Source organism: Scyliorhinus canicula, chromosome 7, assembly GCF_902713615.1.
Source record: "Scyliorhinus canicula chromosome 7, sScyCan1.1, whole genome shotgun sequence".
Lineage (NCBI taxonomy): Eukaryota > Metazoa > Chordata > Chondrichthyes > Carcharhiniformes > Scyliorhinidae > Scyliorhinus > Scyliorhinus canicula.
Genome location: NC_052152.1, coordinates 43,789,738 through 43,805,693, shown reverse-complemented (window position 1 = coordinate 43,805,693; position 15,956 = coordinate 43,789,738). Strand labels below are relative to the sequence as shown.

General features: G+C 45.5%; 1 protein-coding gene across 1 annotated transcript in view; it reads right to left on the bottom strand.

The window, feature by feature from the left end:
• The window catches only part of LOC119968910 (protein maelstrom homolog), an 82,751-nt gene extending 67,045 nt beyond the window's left edge, over positions 1–15,706 (bottom strand). The window contains exons 1-3 of the mRNA XM_038801890.1: positions 15,264–15,706; positions 6,071–6,169; positions 2,844–2,916 (exon numbers count right to left, since the gene is read on the bottom strand). Coding sequence (XP_038657818.1) covers positions 2,844–2,916; positions 6,071–6,169; positions 15,264–15,395 — 304 coding nt within the window. The 5' untranslated portion in view covers positions 15,396–15,706. The remainder of the gene's footprint in view (positions 1–2,843; positions 2,917–6,070; positions 6,170–15,263) is intronic.
• Positions 15,707–15,956: the final 250 nt, after the last annotated feature.

The window sequence follows — 15,956 nt, the reverse complement described above, 5'->3', positions numbered from 1 at the left end:
ATAAAAAAAGTAGAGACATCAGGCACAATCTTCTGGCCGCAATGTGCTCGAGTGAGACCGGTAGTGCCGGGAAAGTCTTTGCGGGCTTCCCGGCAGCCTTCACACCTCGCAGGATATACCAAAGTCCCGCGAAGTGTTGGAATCACGTCCAAAAGGGTCGTGACCAAATGGCGCTTGCCTACGTAGGGTTTAAACCTACTCAGGCGAGCATACCCAAGATCTACTGGCCTCGCAGGGATCTGCCAGCCTCCCCAGCGAGACTGCAGCCAGGTGCTGTTAAGTGCTGGTCCACATAAACGTGTACCAGGTGGAACTGCACCTGGTGGGTCTCCCAGGTCATCAGAGGTCCCTAGGTGGCTAGTGATAGTGCAGGGTGGCAACCTGATCCTCCCCCGGAACGCTGGCACCTTGGCACTGCCCAGCCAGCATCTTGGCACTGCCAAGGTGGCAGCTTTGCCAGGGTGTGCCACTGCCACGGGTCAGGTCCTGAGGAAGGCCATGCCCATGAAAGGAGAGTGGAGGGCTTGAAAAGGTAATTGGAAGGGGGGTGGCGGCAGGTAAGCAGGGACCTTTAGGAGGTTGGGGTGGGGGCCAGGGGGACAAGATTTACATGGATGATACCAGAAATACGTGGGTATGCATTTCAGGAGAATGAACAGGTTGAGTCTCCTTCTTTTTGGAAAAAAAAAGGCTGGGGGTGAACTAATAGAAATCTTTAAAATGATGAAATTTTTGGTAGAGTGGATACAGAAAAAAAAATGCTTCCTCTGTCAACAAGAGCAGAACTATATGCCATCAATATAAAATAAAAGAATGGTTTAGGTGCATTTCTTCCCCAAAGGTTCGCTGCTGACTGCAATATTCAGATCATAGGCTACAGTCTAGCGGCTATGTTTGCCGCAAGTGAAAATCCCGTAATAGCTGCTAAATCTCGGGAGTGGCCCAAAATGGGATTTGCGCCAGCGAAACTTTGGTTTGTAATCTTCCCTGACCCCGTCTCCCCCAGTCCTCCAATGACACGATCAGGTTCACATCCAGGAAGGGTGCGAGCCGGATTAGCATATTATATATAATATAAATTTGAATGGAATCATAGGGCTTAATGTCACTCTTCTGCCCTCACTGCATTATCCCAACCAGCCGGCAAAAACAAACACCAGTCATGATGTCCATGCCGGGGGCGCAGTTAAGTCTAGTCCTTGGGTGGCGAGGGACCTGACACACTTGTCAGATTTTGGGAAAATTTCAGCCGTAGTCTTGGTGGCTAGCAAGTATGGCTCAGTTGTCCTTTTCAAACATGTATACCAACATATAAATTAGGAGCAGTAGGAGGCCATTTGAACCCTCAAGCCTGCTCCGCCATTCAATATCATGGTTGATCTGATCATGACTTCAACTCCACATTCCACCTATTGCCGATAACCTTTGACTCCCTTGTTGGTCAAAAATCTATCTACCTATGTTTTAAAATTATTCATTGGCCTGGCCTCCATTGCTCTCTGGGTAAAGAGGGTTCCAAAGATTCATGACCCTCAAAATAAAATTTGTCATGTAGGTCTTAAATGGGAGCCCTCTCATTTTCATTAATAGTTCTGGTGAATAAAGGAACTGTATTTAATGTGTGGAAATCACTTTTTAAATCTCTTCCCTTTTACTCTCAACACAACTGCAAGACCCCAGCTGCTGCTCCTGTTGACATCAGCTAGCTTGATAACATTCATGCCACAGTAGTGGCAGGCAATGTATATTTTCCACAAGAGAGATTAAGCACCTCTCCTTCATATTCAATTGTGAAATACCTCACCATCAATACCTTTGGAGACATCACTGGCCAGAAACATAATTGATCCAGCCATATAGTGTGGTTAAAAGAGGTTAGAGGCTGGGAATTCTGTGGTACGTTTCCCATCTTCTAACTCCCCAAAGCCTGGTTTACTATCTATAAGGCACAATATTTTCCCACTTGCTTGGATGAGAGCAGCTCCAGCAACTCTTCTTGAGCTTCTTGCTCAACAACACTGAGGAAAAATCAGCCTGCTTGATTGGCCCTCCACCATGGGCACCACATGGACTGCAATGGTTCAAGGAGGCAATTAACATCACTTTCCATGCGTAATTATAATAGTAATCTTTGTCACAAGTAGGCTTACATTAACACTGCAATAAAGTTACTGCAAAAAGCCACTAATCGCCACATTCCGGCGCCTGTTTGAGTACACAGAGGGAGAATTCAGAATGACCAAATTACCTAACACACATCTTTCGGGACTTGTGGGAGTAAACCGGAGTACACGGAGGAAACCCACGCAGACACAGGGAGAACATGCAGATTCCACACAGACATTGACCCAAGCCAGGATCGAACCTGGGAACTGGAGCTGTGAAGCAACAGTGCTACCCACTGTAGGATGGACAACAAATGCTGGCTTTGCCAGTGGTGCTGACATCCAAGAAAGAATAAAAGAAAACAGGATGCACTTCAGCAATTCGCTACGGTTTGATTAATTGCAAACCCATGGCTTCTACCACTTGGGGCAAGGGCAGACTGCAGGGGGACGCTACTACCTTTTAAGTTCCCTCCAAAGTAAAACACCATCCTGATTTGGGAATACAGTGGCACTACCTTCACTGCACAGACTGTAGCTGTTAAAGATGCAATTCACCACCATTTTATCATAAGTAATTCAGGGTGAATAATAAATGTTGGCCACATCAGCGAAGCTAATGTATGAACAAAGAAATACCATCACAAAAGGAAATAAGTTTATGATTACTTCAATGGTATTAATAAATACCTTTACTTTTAAACATAAAGATCAAATTGCACAACTCTTATGATCTACCTTCATCACTAGACCAGGACGTAGGCGGATTTTTCATTCCTTGTGCTGTTACAGAGATTATGGGGTTCTGTAACTGTAAGAGAAAAAAAATCACAAATTATTGAGAGAGCTGGCACAAAACAATGCCTGCTTAGAACTATGGTATCCATTCAGGAGGTTAATTGGCACAGTAATACATAACAAAATGCACTAATATCCTTTCGGGAAGGAAATCTGCAGTCCTCATCTGGTCTGGCCACAGATCCACAACAATGTGGCTGACTCTAAAATAGCCTAGCACTCCACTCAGTTGTATCAAACTGAGGAATTGAACAAACGAATGCGATATAAAATAGGATTATTAGTTAGGATAATGTGAGCCAGTCTGATGGTAGTGAGCTCACAGACAAAGAACAAAGGGATTCAGCAAAGCATGGCCGGGGGGGGGGGGGGGGGGGGGGGGGGGGGGGGGGGGGTAAGAGGGAAGCCTCGTGCAGGGTGGTGAAAAGGATGCTGGGTAACAAGAGGCCTAGGGTTGAGGAATGCGAAGTGAGCCAATCAGGATATATGGTCAGGTCAGGTGTATTGGATGACCTATGGGAATCTTGTATGTGAAACTTGATGCCATTTGAATGATATGTGCAGAGTTATCTTTGTCTCCGACTTCACTCGTTTCTGGGGCTTCAGAAGACTGCATGTATTCTGAATCTCTATAGAGCGGGTCAGCCTTGCAAGTTGTTTAAAAATAAATAATACTATACCTACAAATCCCTCTCGAGTTTTATTGAGGCCAGACTGACGAGTAAATAACTTAATTTGTCAAAACCGCTAAAAAGAAAATCAATAAAAAGGAAACCAGATGGACCACCCAGCACCAACCTAGACACTGGAAATAACAACAGCAAACCCAGCCCTGTCGACCCTGCAAAGTTCTCCTTTCTAACATCTGGGGGCTTGGCCAAAATTGGAAGAGCAGTCTCACAGACTAGTCAAGCAACAGCCTGACATAGTTATGCTCAAGGAATCGTACCTTATAGATAATATCCCATCACTGCAGAGAGTTCCTCAGGGTAGTGCCCTTGGCCCAACCATCTTCAGCTGCTTCATCATTGGCCTTCCATCCATCATAAAGGTCAGATGTGGGGATCTTTGCTATGATTGCACAATGTTCAGCACCATTCGCCACTCCTCAGACAATAAGTCCACCTGCAAATGCAGCAAGACCTGGACAATATCCAGACTTTCAAGTAACATTTGTGCCACAAAAGTGCCAGGCAATGACCATCGCCAATGAGAATCAAACAATCGCCCTATGATGTTCAATGGCAATACGATCACTGAACACCCCCCCCCCTCCCCCCCAAATCAATATCCTGCGTGTTACTATTGACCACAAACTAAACTGGACTAGCCATATAAATACTGTGGCTATAAGAGATCAGAGGCTAGGAATCCTGTGGCAAGTACCTCACCTCCAGACTCCCTATAGCCTGTCCACCACCTACAATATACACGTCAGGTGTGATGGAATGCTCCCCACTTAACTGGATGAGTGCAGCTCCAACAACATTCACCGAGGCTCCTTAGGCAGTGCCTTCAAAACCCACAACAACAACCATCGAGAAGGACAATTGCAGCATATACATGGGGAACACTACCACCTTGAGGTTTCCCTCCAAGTCACTCATCATCCTAACTTGGAAATATATCGCCGTTCCTTCACTGTTGCTGCATCAAAATCCTGGAACTCCCTCCCTAATAGCACAATGGGTTTACCTGCACCACATGGTCTGCAGCGGAAGGCAGTTCACCACCGCCTTCTCAAGGGTGATTAAGGATGGGAAACAGATGATGGTCTAGTCAGCGAAGCCCACATTCCGTAAAAAATTAATTTTTAAAAAAAACTTAATCTAATAAAGCATCCGAATGTTCAACAGTAAGGCAAAATAAATGCTGAATGCATTGGGAGAAAAATTGCTGAAAGTAACCAAAGACTTGGTTGAAGAGCTTGAGTTTTGGCACGCCTTTCAAAGCAGAGAAGAGATCAAGTGTTGGGGTGTAGCAGGATATACCAGAGAGGGTAGGGCCACAGCAGCTGAAAATCTTGCTGCTGAGATGGAGCAGGAAAGTTGGCAAAACCAACTCCATTGCAGTATCCTGGGAAGCTAGGTAGGCTTTTACTCCACATCTACGGCTTACATGAAAAGAAACTTTCAACTCGTCAAATGTCCATTGAACCAACATCCGATCTATTATTTTTTTACTTTCCCCGGTCCAAAAACCCTTTTTGAATGATTGGAAAACTTTTTGTCTGTGGAGTATTAATGCCATCCCACTTGAAAACACAGATGGAAAGCAACAATCAATCTGCAGGGTTCAGATTGTGTATTTCTATTTCAGGAGGTATAAATGTCAGTCAAGACAAATGGCTAGTTATACCAGGCATTACAATTATCAATATTTCTGGAAAATGCAGCAAATAGCATTCATCTCACTCACTTCAGAGAAATGAGAGCCCTTTACTTGTTTACTTCAAATAAAGGTGCATTGCTTATTCTCACCAGCCTTCATCTGCCATTTTCTTCTCATTTGGATAGAGAGTTGAAAGAATCATCAGTCCCCTTAAAATTTGAGCACCCAACTTATTCACCCCCAATTAAGGGGCAATTTAGCGTGACCAATTCACCTACCCTGCCCATCTTTTTGGATTGTAGGGGTGAGACCCACGCAGACACGAGAAGAATGTGCAAAACCCACATGTGCAGTGACCTGGGGCCAGGATCGAACCAGGGTCCTCAGAGCCATGAGACAGCAGTGCTAACCACTGTGCCACCGTGCTGCACATCATTCCTCTTTCTAATATTAGAAATGTGCAGACATTAAATTTGTGAACTTTAAGTCAACTTCTGTGATCAGCAGTTATACTGCAGTCAAAGTATTCACAGTGAAAACTCACCTCTGGGAGTGGCGTGATTTCCAATAGCACATTCAAATGGTATTAGGAATGAAGAGAAAATGTTAATTTCATTCAAAGGCACCGACTTCTGAAAGGCTAAATTGACCAATTAATGAAAAAAATATAAACAAAATTTACTTTAATGTGATGAAAGCTGAGCAAAAAGGCCTGACATCTTGCAATTAATGAGCGAAAAACACAGGTTGCTTTCAGTCAGAAGCAGAAAACACTGTTGGATTTTATTTTAAAACAAATCCATCTCCTGGGTGGGTACAAACAGAAATACGCTGACCTGTTTTTTTGTAGGTTCGCTCAACGACTTATTGTTTTTCTCAGCTTTCCACTGATCGGCCATCTGTGCAAATTTTTCTTTTTCCAGCGCTGTCAGTGACTTCAACAGAAAATAAATGCAATTATCATTCTATAGATTGCATATATACACATTATCTCAGAGGTTAAACACATCATGTAAAAAAAAACAGCTATCATGTTTTGTTTATTCATTTACAGGATGCGGGCGATGCTGGTTCGGCCAACATTTACTGCCCATCCCTAGTTTTCCGTAAGAAGGTGAGCTGCCTTCTTGAATCGCTGCAGTCCCTAAGGTGCAGGGAGCTGTTGAGGACATGGGCCGCCTTCAGCCAGGTAAAGAAGGCACTGTATATCAGCAAGGTGCAGTGCGACATAGTATATCCAGCCAAGTTGAGGGTGACCTACAAATCCAGGGACTTTTATTTTGGGACGGCGAAAGCGGCTGAGGAGTTTGCGAAGGCAGAAGGACGGTGGCAGAATTGAAAAATGGGACTGAAAGCAGGTCATGTACCAATGTAGCCTCACGTAACTTTATTTTTTCACTGCGTGGTGGTTTATGCACTAAATGAGTCGACGCTGTATACTTGGACAAGGGAAGAGTTGGGACTTTCATTTGCAATGATGGTTTTTGGGCTTGAGTGTGTATGCTGGGGTTGTGTGCTAAAGGGGATTTTTTGGTTTTCCTGGGAATGGGCAAGGAGATCCGGGTGGGGCCTCCACGTTGGCCGGATTAAGCCGGCCAGTGAACGGGAGGGAATGGGGGAGGGGCTGCAGCCATCGGAGCCTGGTAGAACAGGTTTCGGTGAGTCTAGCCAGGGTGAAATGTTGGGGGAAGGAAAAGAGGCCGGGGGGAGGAGTTGACAAGAGGAAGTGGAGGGGAGGAGTCTGGAAGGCAGGGGGCGTGTCTACAATTCATGGGTGCCAGTCACAGTACTCTTTTGGGGATTGGATGGCATTGAATATGGGGGGGGGGGGGGGGGGGTTTAGAGGGGACGGACTATATATGTCAACGGTGACCATAGGCGATTCCAGATTCCTTTTTCCTCCTTGGGAGGTTTAGTTTTATTTGATGCTTATATTGTCAGGTGGGCCGTTGTTTGGGGGTGGCGGGAGGATAGGATCGTTGTTATTACTCAGGGGATTGACATTGTATTTGTTACCATTTACTGGTTGTTGGTGGGGTGTAAATTCTGAAGAAAATGTGAAAATGGAGAATTAAAATTTTTTCAAAAGAAGATTTTATTTTATAATTAGTTGATATAATTTGGTGTTGCAACTAAATAGTCCAAATAAATGTGATTTTTTTTTCTTGTCACCTGACAGGAAACATTCGTGAGGGATAACAGAACTAATGTGCAAGAGCAAACTGAGGAATTCCTGCCCTACGATTGGAGGAGCATAGAATGTTTTGCCACAGGAAGAGAGTTGATGAAAGCCTACCAAATCCTAAATTATTTAGGGAAAAATATTTGAATTAATAGTGGGGGAAAGTGCAAGGCAATGGGGTTAGTTGTAGAATGCTCTAACGAAGCCACAGGAACAAGGGCTTCCCTTCTGATTAAAAGGTAGATGCTGAATATCAAGGTTTAAAAAATTGTAAATTGCCATAATGGAGAATGCACAAGAATTACAATGGCAATGTTCAGCTTTCTGCACTTCTGCACTCCAGATGTTGCTCAGTTTTAGAGGAGTAATGATGACAAATGCATCCTACCAAAAGTCAGGCTATGACGTTATTAAAATGAAACTGAGTTTCCAGGACAAGATATCGCAGAACTTCGCTTGTTAGCAATACAAGACAACCACAACAGCAAACAGTAACGCAAGATCACCAACTGCTTAATATGTCACATGAAGATGGAAGCTTACTGGGTGAGTTGCAGATAACAGATACTGGTTACAAACACAAGAGGTGGCAAAATAAAATTAAATCCTCTTCATTTATTCTTTTTCAAATTAAGTTAACTTATAAATTTTTTGACAAGCGGAAGAAGACAAGTGGGGGTAGCACGGTGGCACAGTGGTTAGCATTGCTGCCTCATGGTGCTGAGGACCCGGGTTCGAATCCCGGCCCTGGGTCACTGTCCGTGTGCAGTTTGCACATTCTCCCCTTGTCTGCGTGGGTCTCACCCCACAACACAAAGATGTGCAGGGTAGGTGGATTGGCCACTTTAAATTGCCCCTTAATTGGAAAAAGAAATTGGGTACTCTTAATTTATATATTGACAAAAAATACTTTCTTTATTCAGTGCGAATACCAGGGATAATTCAGAACTACTGACACTGAGTTATGAATGGCTTAGGGGCAGCACGGTAGCCTTGTGGATAGCACAATCGCTTCACAGGTCCAGGGTCCCAGGTTCGATTCCGGCTTGGGTCACTGTCTGTGCGGAGTCTGCACATCCTCCCCGTGTGTGCGTGGGTTTCCTCCGGGTGCTCCGGTTTCCTCCCACAGTCCAAAGATGTGCGGGTTAGGTGGATTGGGCATGATAAATTGCCCTTAGTATCCAAAATTGCCCTTAGTGTTGGGTGGGGTTACTGGGTAATGGGGATAGGGTGGCGGTGTTGACCTTGGATAGGGGGTAGGGTGCTCTTTCCAAGAGCTGGTGCAGACTCGATGGGCTGAATGGCCTCCTTCTGCACTGTAAATTCTATATGTAAAAATAAGTGTTCGGCAGATGTCAATGATGCTTCTGCTCACCCAAAGGCAGAAACAAAATCCTGGAAAATGCAAAATATACATATTTAAATTTTGCTGTGGGTAAATGCCCTCAGATATACAAAGAAAATAGATATTCTACTCCTAGAATTCATTTAAAACAATCCTAAAATGTCACTGACAAAATTTACGCTTTGGATGTTTTTCCCCTGTGATGGAACATTTCACGTCACATATGAAGTCACTAGGATTTGGGTTTCTCAGAAAAACAAAGCTGAAACAAAAAATCTGAAATCCAATGAGATTTTTAAAAAAATTATATTAGTCATCTTACAATCCAAGAATGGCATCCATTCAGTCCTTTTGTGTCTTTGCAGGAACAACTCAGCTGATCCCACTTCTCCACCTTTCCCCTCCGATTTTTTCCACTTTAAATAACTATCCAATTCATTTTTGGAATGCAAGATTCAATCTGCCTTTATCATGCTCCCAAGCTGTAAACATGCACTACATAAGTTTTTCTTCATGTTACCTTTGGTTCTTTTGCCATTCACGTTAAATCAGCATTCATTGGTGTTTCTGTTGATGGGGACAGTTTCTTTCTAATCTATATTCTGCCCAGACCTTAGATTTTTGAACATTATCAAATCTTCCCTCAACTTCAATTGGAAAGCCCCAGCTTTTCCGATCTATTGATCCAACCCCAAACCCCTGGAAACATTCAGGAAAGTATTTCCTGCACCCTCACTAATGCCTTCATTCTTCCAAAACATGCTGCGGGGAATTGAGCTCCATACTCCACTCCATACATCCAGCAGGAGCTGGATGAACTTCGGATCATTCGGGAGCCAGAGGGGGTCATAGATAGAAGCCTCAGGGAGGTAGTTACGCCAAAGAATAAAGATAGATGGGTGACGGTGAGAGGGGCTGGGGGTAACCAGTCAGTACAGGGATCCCCTGTGGTCGTTCCCCTTAGTAACAGGTATACCGCTTTGGATACTGTTGGGGGGGGGGACTTACCGGGGGTCAGCCATGGGGTACAGGTGTCTGGCACAGAGTCTGTCCCTGTTGCTCAGAAGGGAAGGGGGGAAAGGAGTAGAACATTAGTCATTGGAGACTCCATAGTTAGGGGGATAGATAGGAGATTCTGTGGGAACGAGAGAGACTCGCGGTTAGTGTGTTGCCTCCCAGGCGCCAGGGTCCGCGATGTCTCAGATCGTGTTTTCGGGATCCTTAAGGGGGAGGGGGAGCAGCCCCAAGTCGTGGTCCACATAGGTACCAGCGATATAGGTAGGAAAAGGGATAGGGATGTAAGGCAGGAATTCAGGGAGCTAAGGTGGAAACTTAGAGCGAGAACAAACAGAGTTATTATGTCTGGGTTGTTACCCGTGCCACGTGCTAGCGAGTCGAGGAATAGGGAGAGAGAGCAGTTGAACACGTGGCTGCAGGGATGGTGCAGGAGGGAGGGTTTCAGATTCCTGTACAATTGGGGCACATTCTGGGGTAGGTGGGACCTCTACAAACGGGATGGTCTACACCTGGACCAGAGCGGTACTAATATCCTCGGGGGGAGGTTTGCTAATGCTCTTCGGGAGGGTTTAAACTAGTTCAGCAGGGGATTAGGAACCTGAATTGTAGCTCCAGTACACAAGAAGCTGAGAGTAGTGAGGTCATGAGTAAGGTTTCAAAGTTGCAGGAGTGTATCGGCAGGCAGGAAGGTGTTTTAAAGTGCGTCTACTTCAATGCCAGGAGCATCCGGAATAAGGTGGGTGAGCTTGCGGCATGGGTTAGTACCTGGGACTTCGATGTTGTGGCCATTTCGGAGACATGGATAGAGCAGGGCGAGGAATGGCTGTTGCAGGTGCCGGGGTTTAGATATTTCAGTAAGTTCAGGAAAGGTGGTAAGAGAGGGGGAGGGGTGGCATTGTTAGTCAAGGACAGTATTAAGGTGGCTGAGAGGACATTTGATGAGGACTCGAATACTGAGGTAGTATGGGCTGAGTTAAGAAACAGGAAAGGAGAGGTCACCCTGTTAGGGCTTTTCTATAGGCCTCCGAAAAGTTCCAGAGATGTAGAGGAAAGGATTGCAAAGATGATTCTGGATAGGAGCGAAAATAACAGGGTAGTTGTTATGGGGGACTTTAACTTTCCAAATATTGACTGGAAACACTATAGTTCGAGTACTTTAGATGGATCCGTTTTTGTCCAATGTGTGCAGGAGAGTTTCCTGATGCAGTATGTAGATAGGCCAACAAGAGGCAAGGCTATATTGGATTTGGTACTGGGTAATGAACCAGGACAGGTGTTAGATTTGGAGGTAGGTGAGCATTTTGGTGATAGTGACCACAATTCGATTACGTTTACTTTAGCGATGGAAAGGGATAGGTATAAACCGCAGGGCAAGAGTTATTGCTGGGGGAAAGGCAATTATGATGCGATGAGGCAAGACTTAGGATGCATCGCCTGGAGAGGAAAACTGCAGGGATGGACACAATGGAAATGTGGAGCATGTTCAAGGAACAGCTACTGCGTGTCCTTGATAAGTATGTACCCGTTAGGCAGGGAGGAAGTGGTCGAGTGAGGGAACTATGGGTTACTAAAGCAGTTGAATCACTTGTCAAGAGGAAGAAGGAGACTTATGTGAAGATGAGACGTGATGGTTCAGTTGGGTCGCTTGAGAGTTACAAGTTAGCTAGGAAGGCTCTAAAGAGAGAGCTAAGAAGAGCCAAGCGAGGATATGAGAAGTCTTTGGCAGGTAGGATCAAGGGGGGATGGGACAATTGGGCGCGGTCGTTTTGGCGCGGCCGTTTGGACGCAGCCGTTTGGGCGCCATGGGACAATTGGGCGCAGCCAATTTGGCGCGGCCGTTTGGGCGCAGATGACAGAAATTCTTGTATTCAGAAAACTATTGTATTTGTTGTTGAAACATTCAATTTACTATTTTGAACTGTCAGTTGTGTCAATTTCAGCGGCCGGCTCACTTTGATCCGGAGAGGGAAGCTGCTCTCACTGAAGCAATCAGCCGGCCGCTGAAATTGACACTGCCCGCTGCTCTCTCCCTCCAATCCAACTTTTAAGTTTTAATGTTTCTGATTGGAGGGAGAGAGCAGCCGGCAGTGTCAATTTCAGCGGCCGGCTGATTGTTTCAGTGAGAGAGCAGCTTCCCTCTCCGGCCGCTGAAATTGACACTGTTTTAATTGGATCCACGATGGGGGTTTTAAATTTATTTTAAAATCTATGCTAGCGCTTCCCATTGTGAGTCTATGGGGGTCTGACCTCTCCCCCCGCCCCCCGCCCCCCGTAGACTCATAATGGGAAGCGCTAGCATAGATTTTTAAATAAATTTAAAACCCCCATCATGGATATCCGTGGCTCGGATACAACGCGGGTGACTGTCTTGGACCCCAACACCCGCGTTATAAAGGGGGACTACTGTAATGCCTCAGCATTGCCCTGAGCACATCAAGAATGAAATAGGTAGACCACTAGCTTCCTCAGCCCAACACTTTCACTTTACCATGTCCAGCATTCACTTAAACCGTTTGCAAGCAAATTTAGAAATACATTTGATTTTCATACATTAGAATACATGCTAACTTGCAACTATTAAATAGCAAGGTATCAAAGATAGCGTTTACAATTCTTGATGATCCAGTCAAAACCAGCAAGCCCTTAAATACATATCATGTATGAGTAAGAACACTGGTTTTTAAACAAAATGTAACAAAGTTTGTGCGACTACTAAATTTGATGAACACACCTCCCTCATGTTGACGCCAAAACGTCCGGCGCCAAAACAGCCGGCGCCAAAACGGTTGGCGCCAAAACGGCCGCACCAAAACGGCCGCGCCCAAATGGCTGCGCCAAAACGTACCTAACCCGGATCAAGGATAACCCTAAAGCTTTCTATAGGTATGTCAGGAATAAAAGAATGACTAAGGTAAGAGTAGGGCCAGTCAAGGACAGTAGTGGGAAGTTGTGCGTAGAGTCAGAGGAGATAGGAGAGGTGCTAAATGAGTATTTTTCATCAGTATTCACACAGGAAAAAGACAAAGTTGTCGAGGAGAATACTGAGATACAGGCTACTAGACTAGAAGGGCTTGAGGTTCATAAGGAGGAGGTGTTAGCGATTCTGGAAAGTGTGAAAATAGATAAGTCCCCTGGGCCGGATGGGATTTATCCTAGGATTCTCTGGGAGGCTAGGGAGGAGATTGCTGAGCCTTTGGCTTTGATCTTTAAGTCATCTTTGTCTACAGGAATAGTGCCAGAGGACTGGAGGATAGCAAATGTTGTCCCCTTGTACAAGAAGGGGAGTAGAGATAACCCCGGTAACTATAGGCCAGTGAGCCTTACTTCTGTTGTGGGAAAAGTCTTGGAAAGGTTTATAAGAGATAGGATGTATAATCATCTGCAAAGGAATAATTTGATTAGAGATAGTCAACATGGTTTTGTGAAGGGTAGGTCGTGCCTCACAAACCTCATTGAGTTCTTCGAGAAGGTGACCAAACAGGCGGATGAGGGTAAAGCAGTAGATGCGGTGTATATGGATTTCAGTAAAGTGTTTGATAAGGTTCCCCACGGTAGGCTATTGCAGAAAATACAGAGGCATGGGATTCAGGGTGATTTAGCAGTTTGGATCAGAAATTGGCTAGCTGATAGAAGACAAAGAGTGGTGGTTGATGGGAAATGCTATGACTGGTGTCCAGTTACTAGTCGTGTGCCACAAGGATCTGTTTTGGGGCCGTTGCTGTTTGTCATTTTTTATAAATGACCTGAAGGAGGGCGTAGAAGGATGGGTGAGTAAATTTGCTGATGACACTAAAGTCGGTGGAGTTGTGGACAGTGCAGAAGGATGTTACAAGTTACAGAGGGACATAGATAAGCTGCAGAGCTGGGCTGACAGGTGGCAAATGGAGTTTAATGCAGAAAAGTGTGAGGTGATTTATTTTGGAAGGAATAACAGAAAGGCAGAGTACTGGGCTAATGGTAAGATTCTTGGTAGTGTGGACGAGCAGAGAGATCTCGGTGTCCATGTCCATAGATCCCTGAAAGTTGCCACCCAGGTTGAGAGGGTTAAGAAGGCGTACGGTGTGTTAGCTTTTATTGGTAGAGGAATTGAGTTTTGGAGCCATGAGGTCATGTTGCAGTTGTACAAAACTCTGGTGCGGCCGCATTTGGAGTATTGTGTGCAGTTCTGGTGGCCACATTATAGGAAGGATGTGGAAGCATTGGAAAGGGTACAGAGGAGATTTACAAGAATGTTGCCAGGTATGGAGGGAAGATCATATGAGGAAAGGCTGAAGGACTTGAGGCTGTTTTCGTTAGAGAGAAGGTTAAGAGGTGACTTAATTGAGGCATACAAGATGATCAGAGGATTAGATAGAGTGGACAGCGAGAACCTTTTTCCTCGGATGGTGATGTCCAGCACGAGGGGACATAGCTTTAAATTGAGGGGAGATAGATATACGACAGATGTCAGAGGTAGGTTCTTTACTCAGGGAGTAGTACGGGCGTGGAATGCCCTCCCTGCAACAGTAGTGGACTCGCCAACACTAAACGCATTCAAATGGTCATTGGATAGGCATATGGACGATAAGGGAATAGTGTAGAGGGACTTGAGGGGTTTCACAGGACGGCGCAACATCGTGGGCTGAAGGGCCTGTACTGCGCTGTAATGTTCTATGTTCTTTGAGGCCAGACCACCATTTTGTAACAATTTACTAGAACTTCCTTGCTTTTGCAATTTTGCCTTATTAACCACTCTCTCAAACTGCTCAACCACATTCAATATTTTTTTTATACGCATACTCTCACCTCCCTTGCTACTGCACCACTTTTAAAATTGCATCCTTTATTTTATACAATTAATTCTTCCTACCACAAAGCATGATTTCACATTTCTCTAGATTAAATTTCACCTGTTACACGCCTGCCCAATCCACCAACCTATGTCTTCTTGAAGTGCATTCCTGTCCCCCTGACAGTTCGCAATACTTCCAGGATTTCTCATCTGTATATTTTGCCCTGTAAGACCATGGCTAGGGCGTTAAAAATAGATCAAAACAGTGGACCAAATGCTGACTCCAGGGAAAACACTTGGATACCTCCCTCAACCCAAGAAACAACCCTTCATTGATACCCTTGTTTCCCTGTCACACAGACAAACTTCAAGCCTATGCTGCAGCTAACCCGTCCATCCACTTTGGCCTTGCTGACAAGTCAGTCGGGTGTGCGCCATTATATCATGTGCCTTTGGGAAAGTCAAATAAGACTACATCAACCACATTGTCCAGACCGAACCTCTTCAAGCAGCGATTTGGACAACGGTCTTTGTCCGTTGTTTTTTTTTCTTGGGATACTCGACGTTGTTAAAACAGGGCCGCTGGTTTACTTGCCGGGTTTTGCCGGTTGCCCACGGATATTGATATGGAGGTGGACGGCCGGGGCCGCCACCGAAACCCACCCACCCGGTGGGGTTCAGGCCCACGCCGCCCCCCTGGCCGCCTTTCCTTACCATCCAGGCCGAGCTGCAGAGCGGGGCCGCGTCCTTCAGCCCCTTCACCTGGAGCCCCTGCCGCCTCAGCTCGGGGATCTTCTCCAGCATGAAGAAATAGAACGGGTTTCTCAGCGGCCTTTTCTGCGGCATCGTGTCCGGGAGGCAGGGAGCGCAGTCAGGTAGCGGCCCGGTCTAATCCGGACCCAGCCTCGCCCGCGCCCAGATCACGCGGGGACAAATTGGCGGGAATCCTGGGCACGCGGGCCGTGCAATCGTTGCACTTGAGGTTGAACATTCACCCCCGTTGCTTAGCTTTTTTTGCAGGCAGCCTCGGCATCCCAAAGTTTACCGCACCCTAAACTGATATTTCCCTGTCGAATCTTGCCCAGTTTTTAGGAATAATTCCACTGAGCAGTGTTTCCCATCATCGTGGTTCAATATTTACTTGGAGGAGGTATTCTGCTGGCCGGTGTTTTTCCGCCCACCCTGGGGAATATTTCACTGCCTACAAAATATTATCTTTGCCTGCAAGCAATATGAATAGCATTTAGAGATGGCCAGGATTTCTGGACATGCTGATTGAGATCACGGCGAAAATTGTAATACTTTTATTTTGTACGTGTGAGTTTTAAAAATTATTTGGCCTGGATTTTAACTACTGCAAAACAATTGGGTTATCAAACGGAACTAGGTCACTTCTACAATATAGAA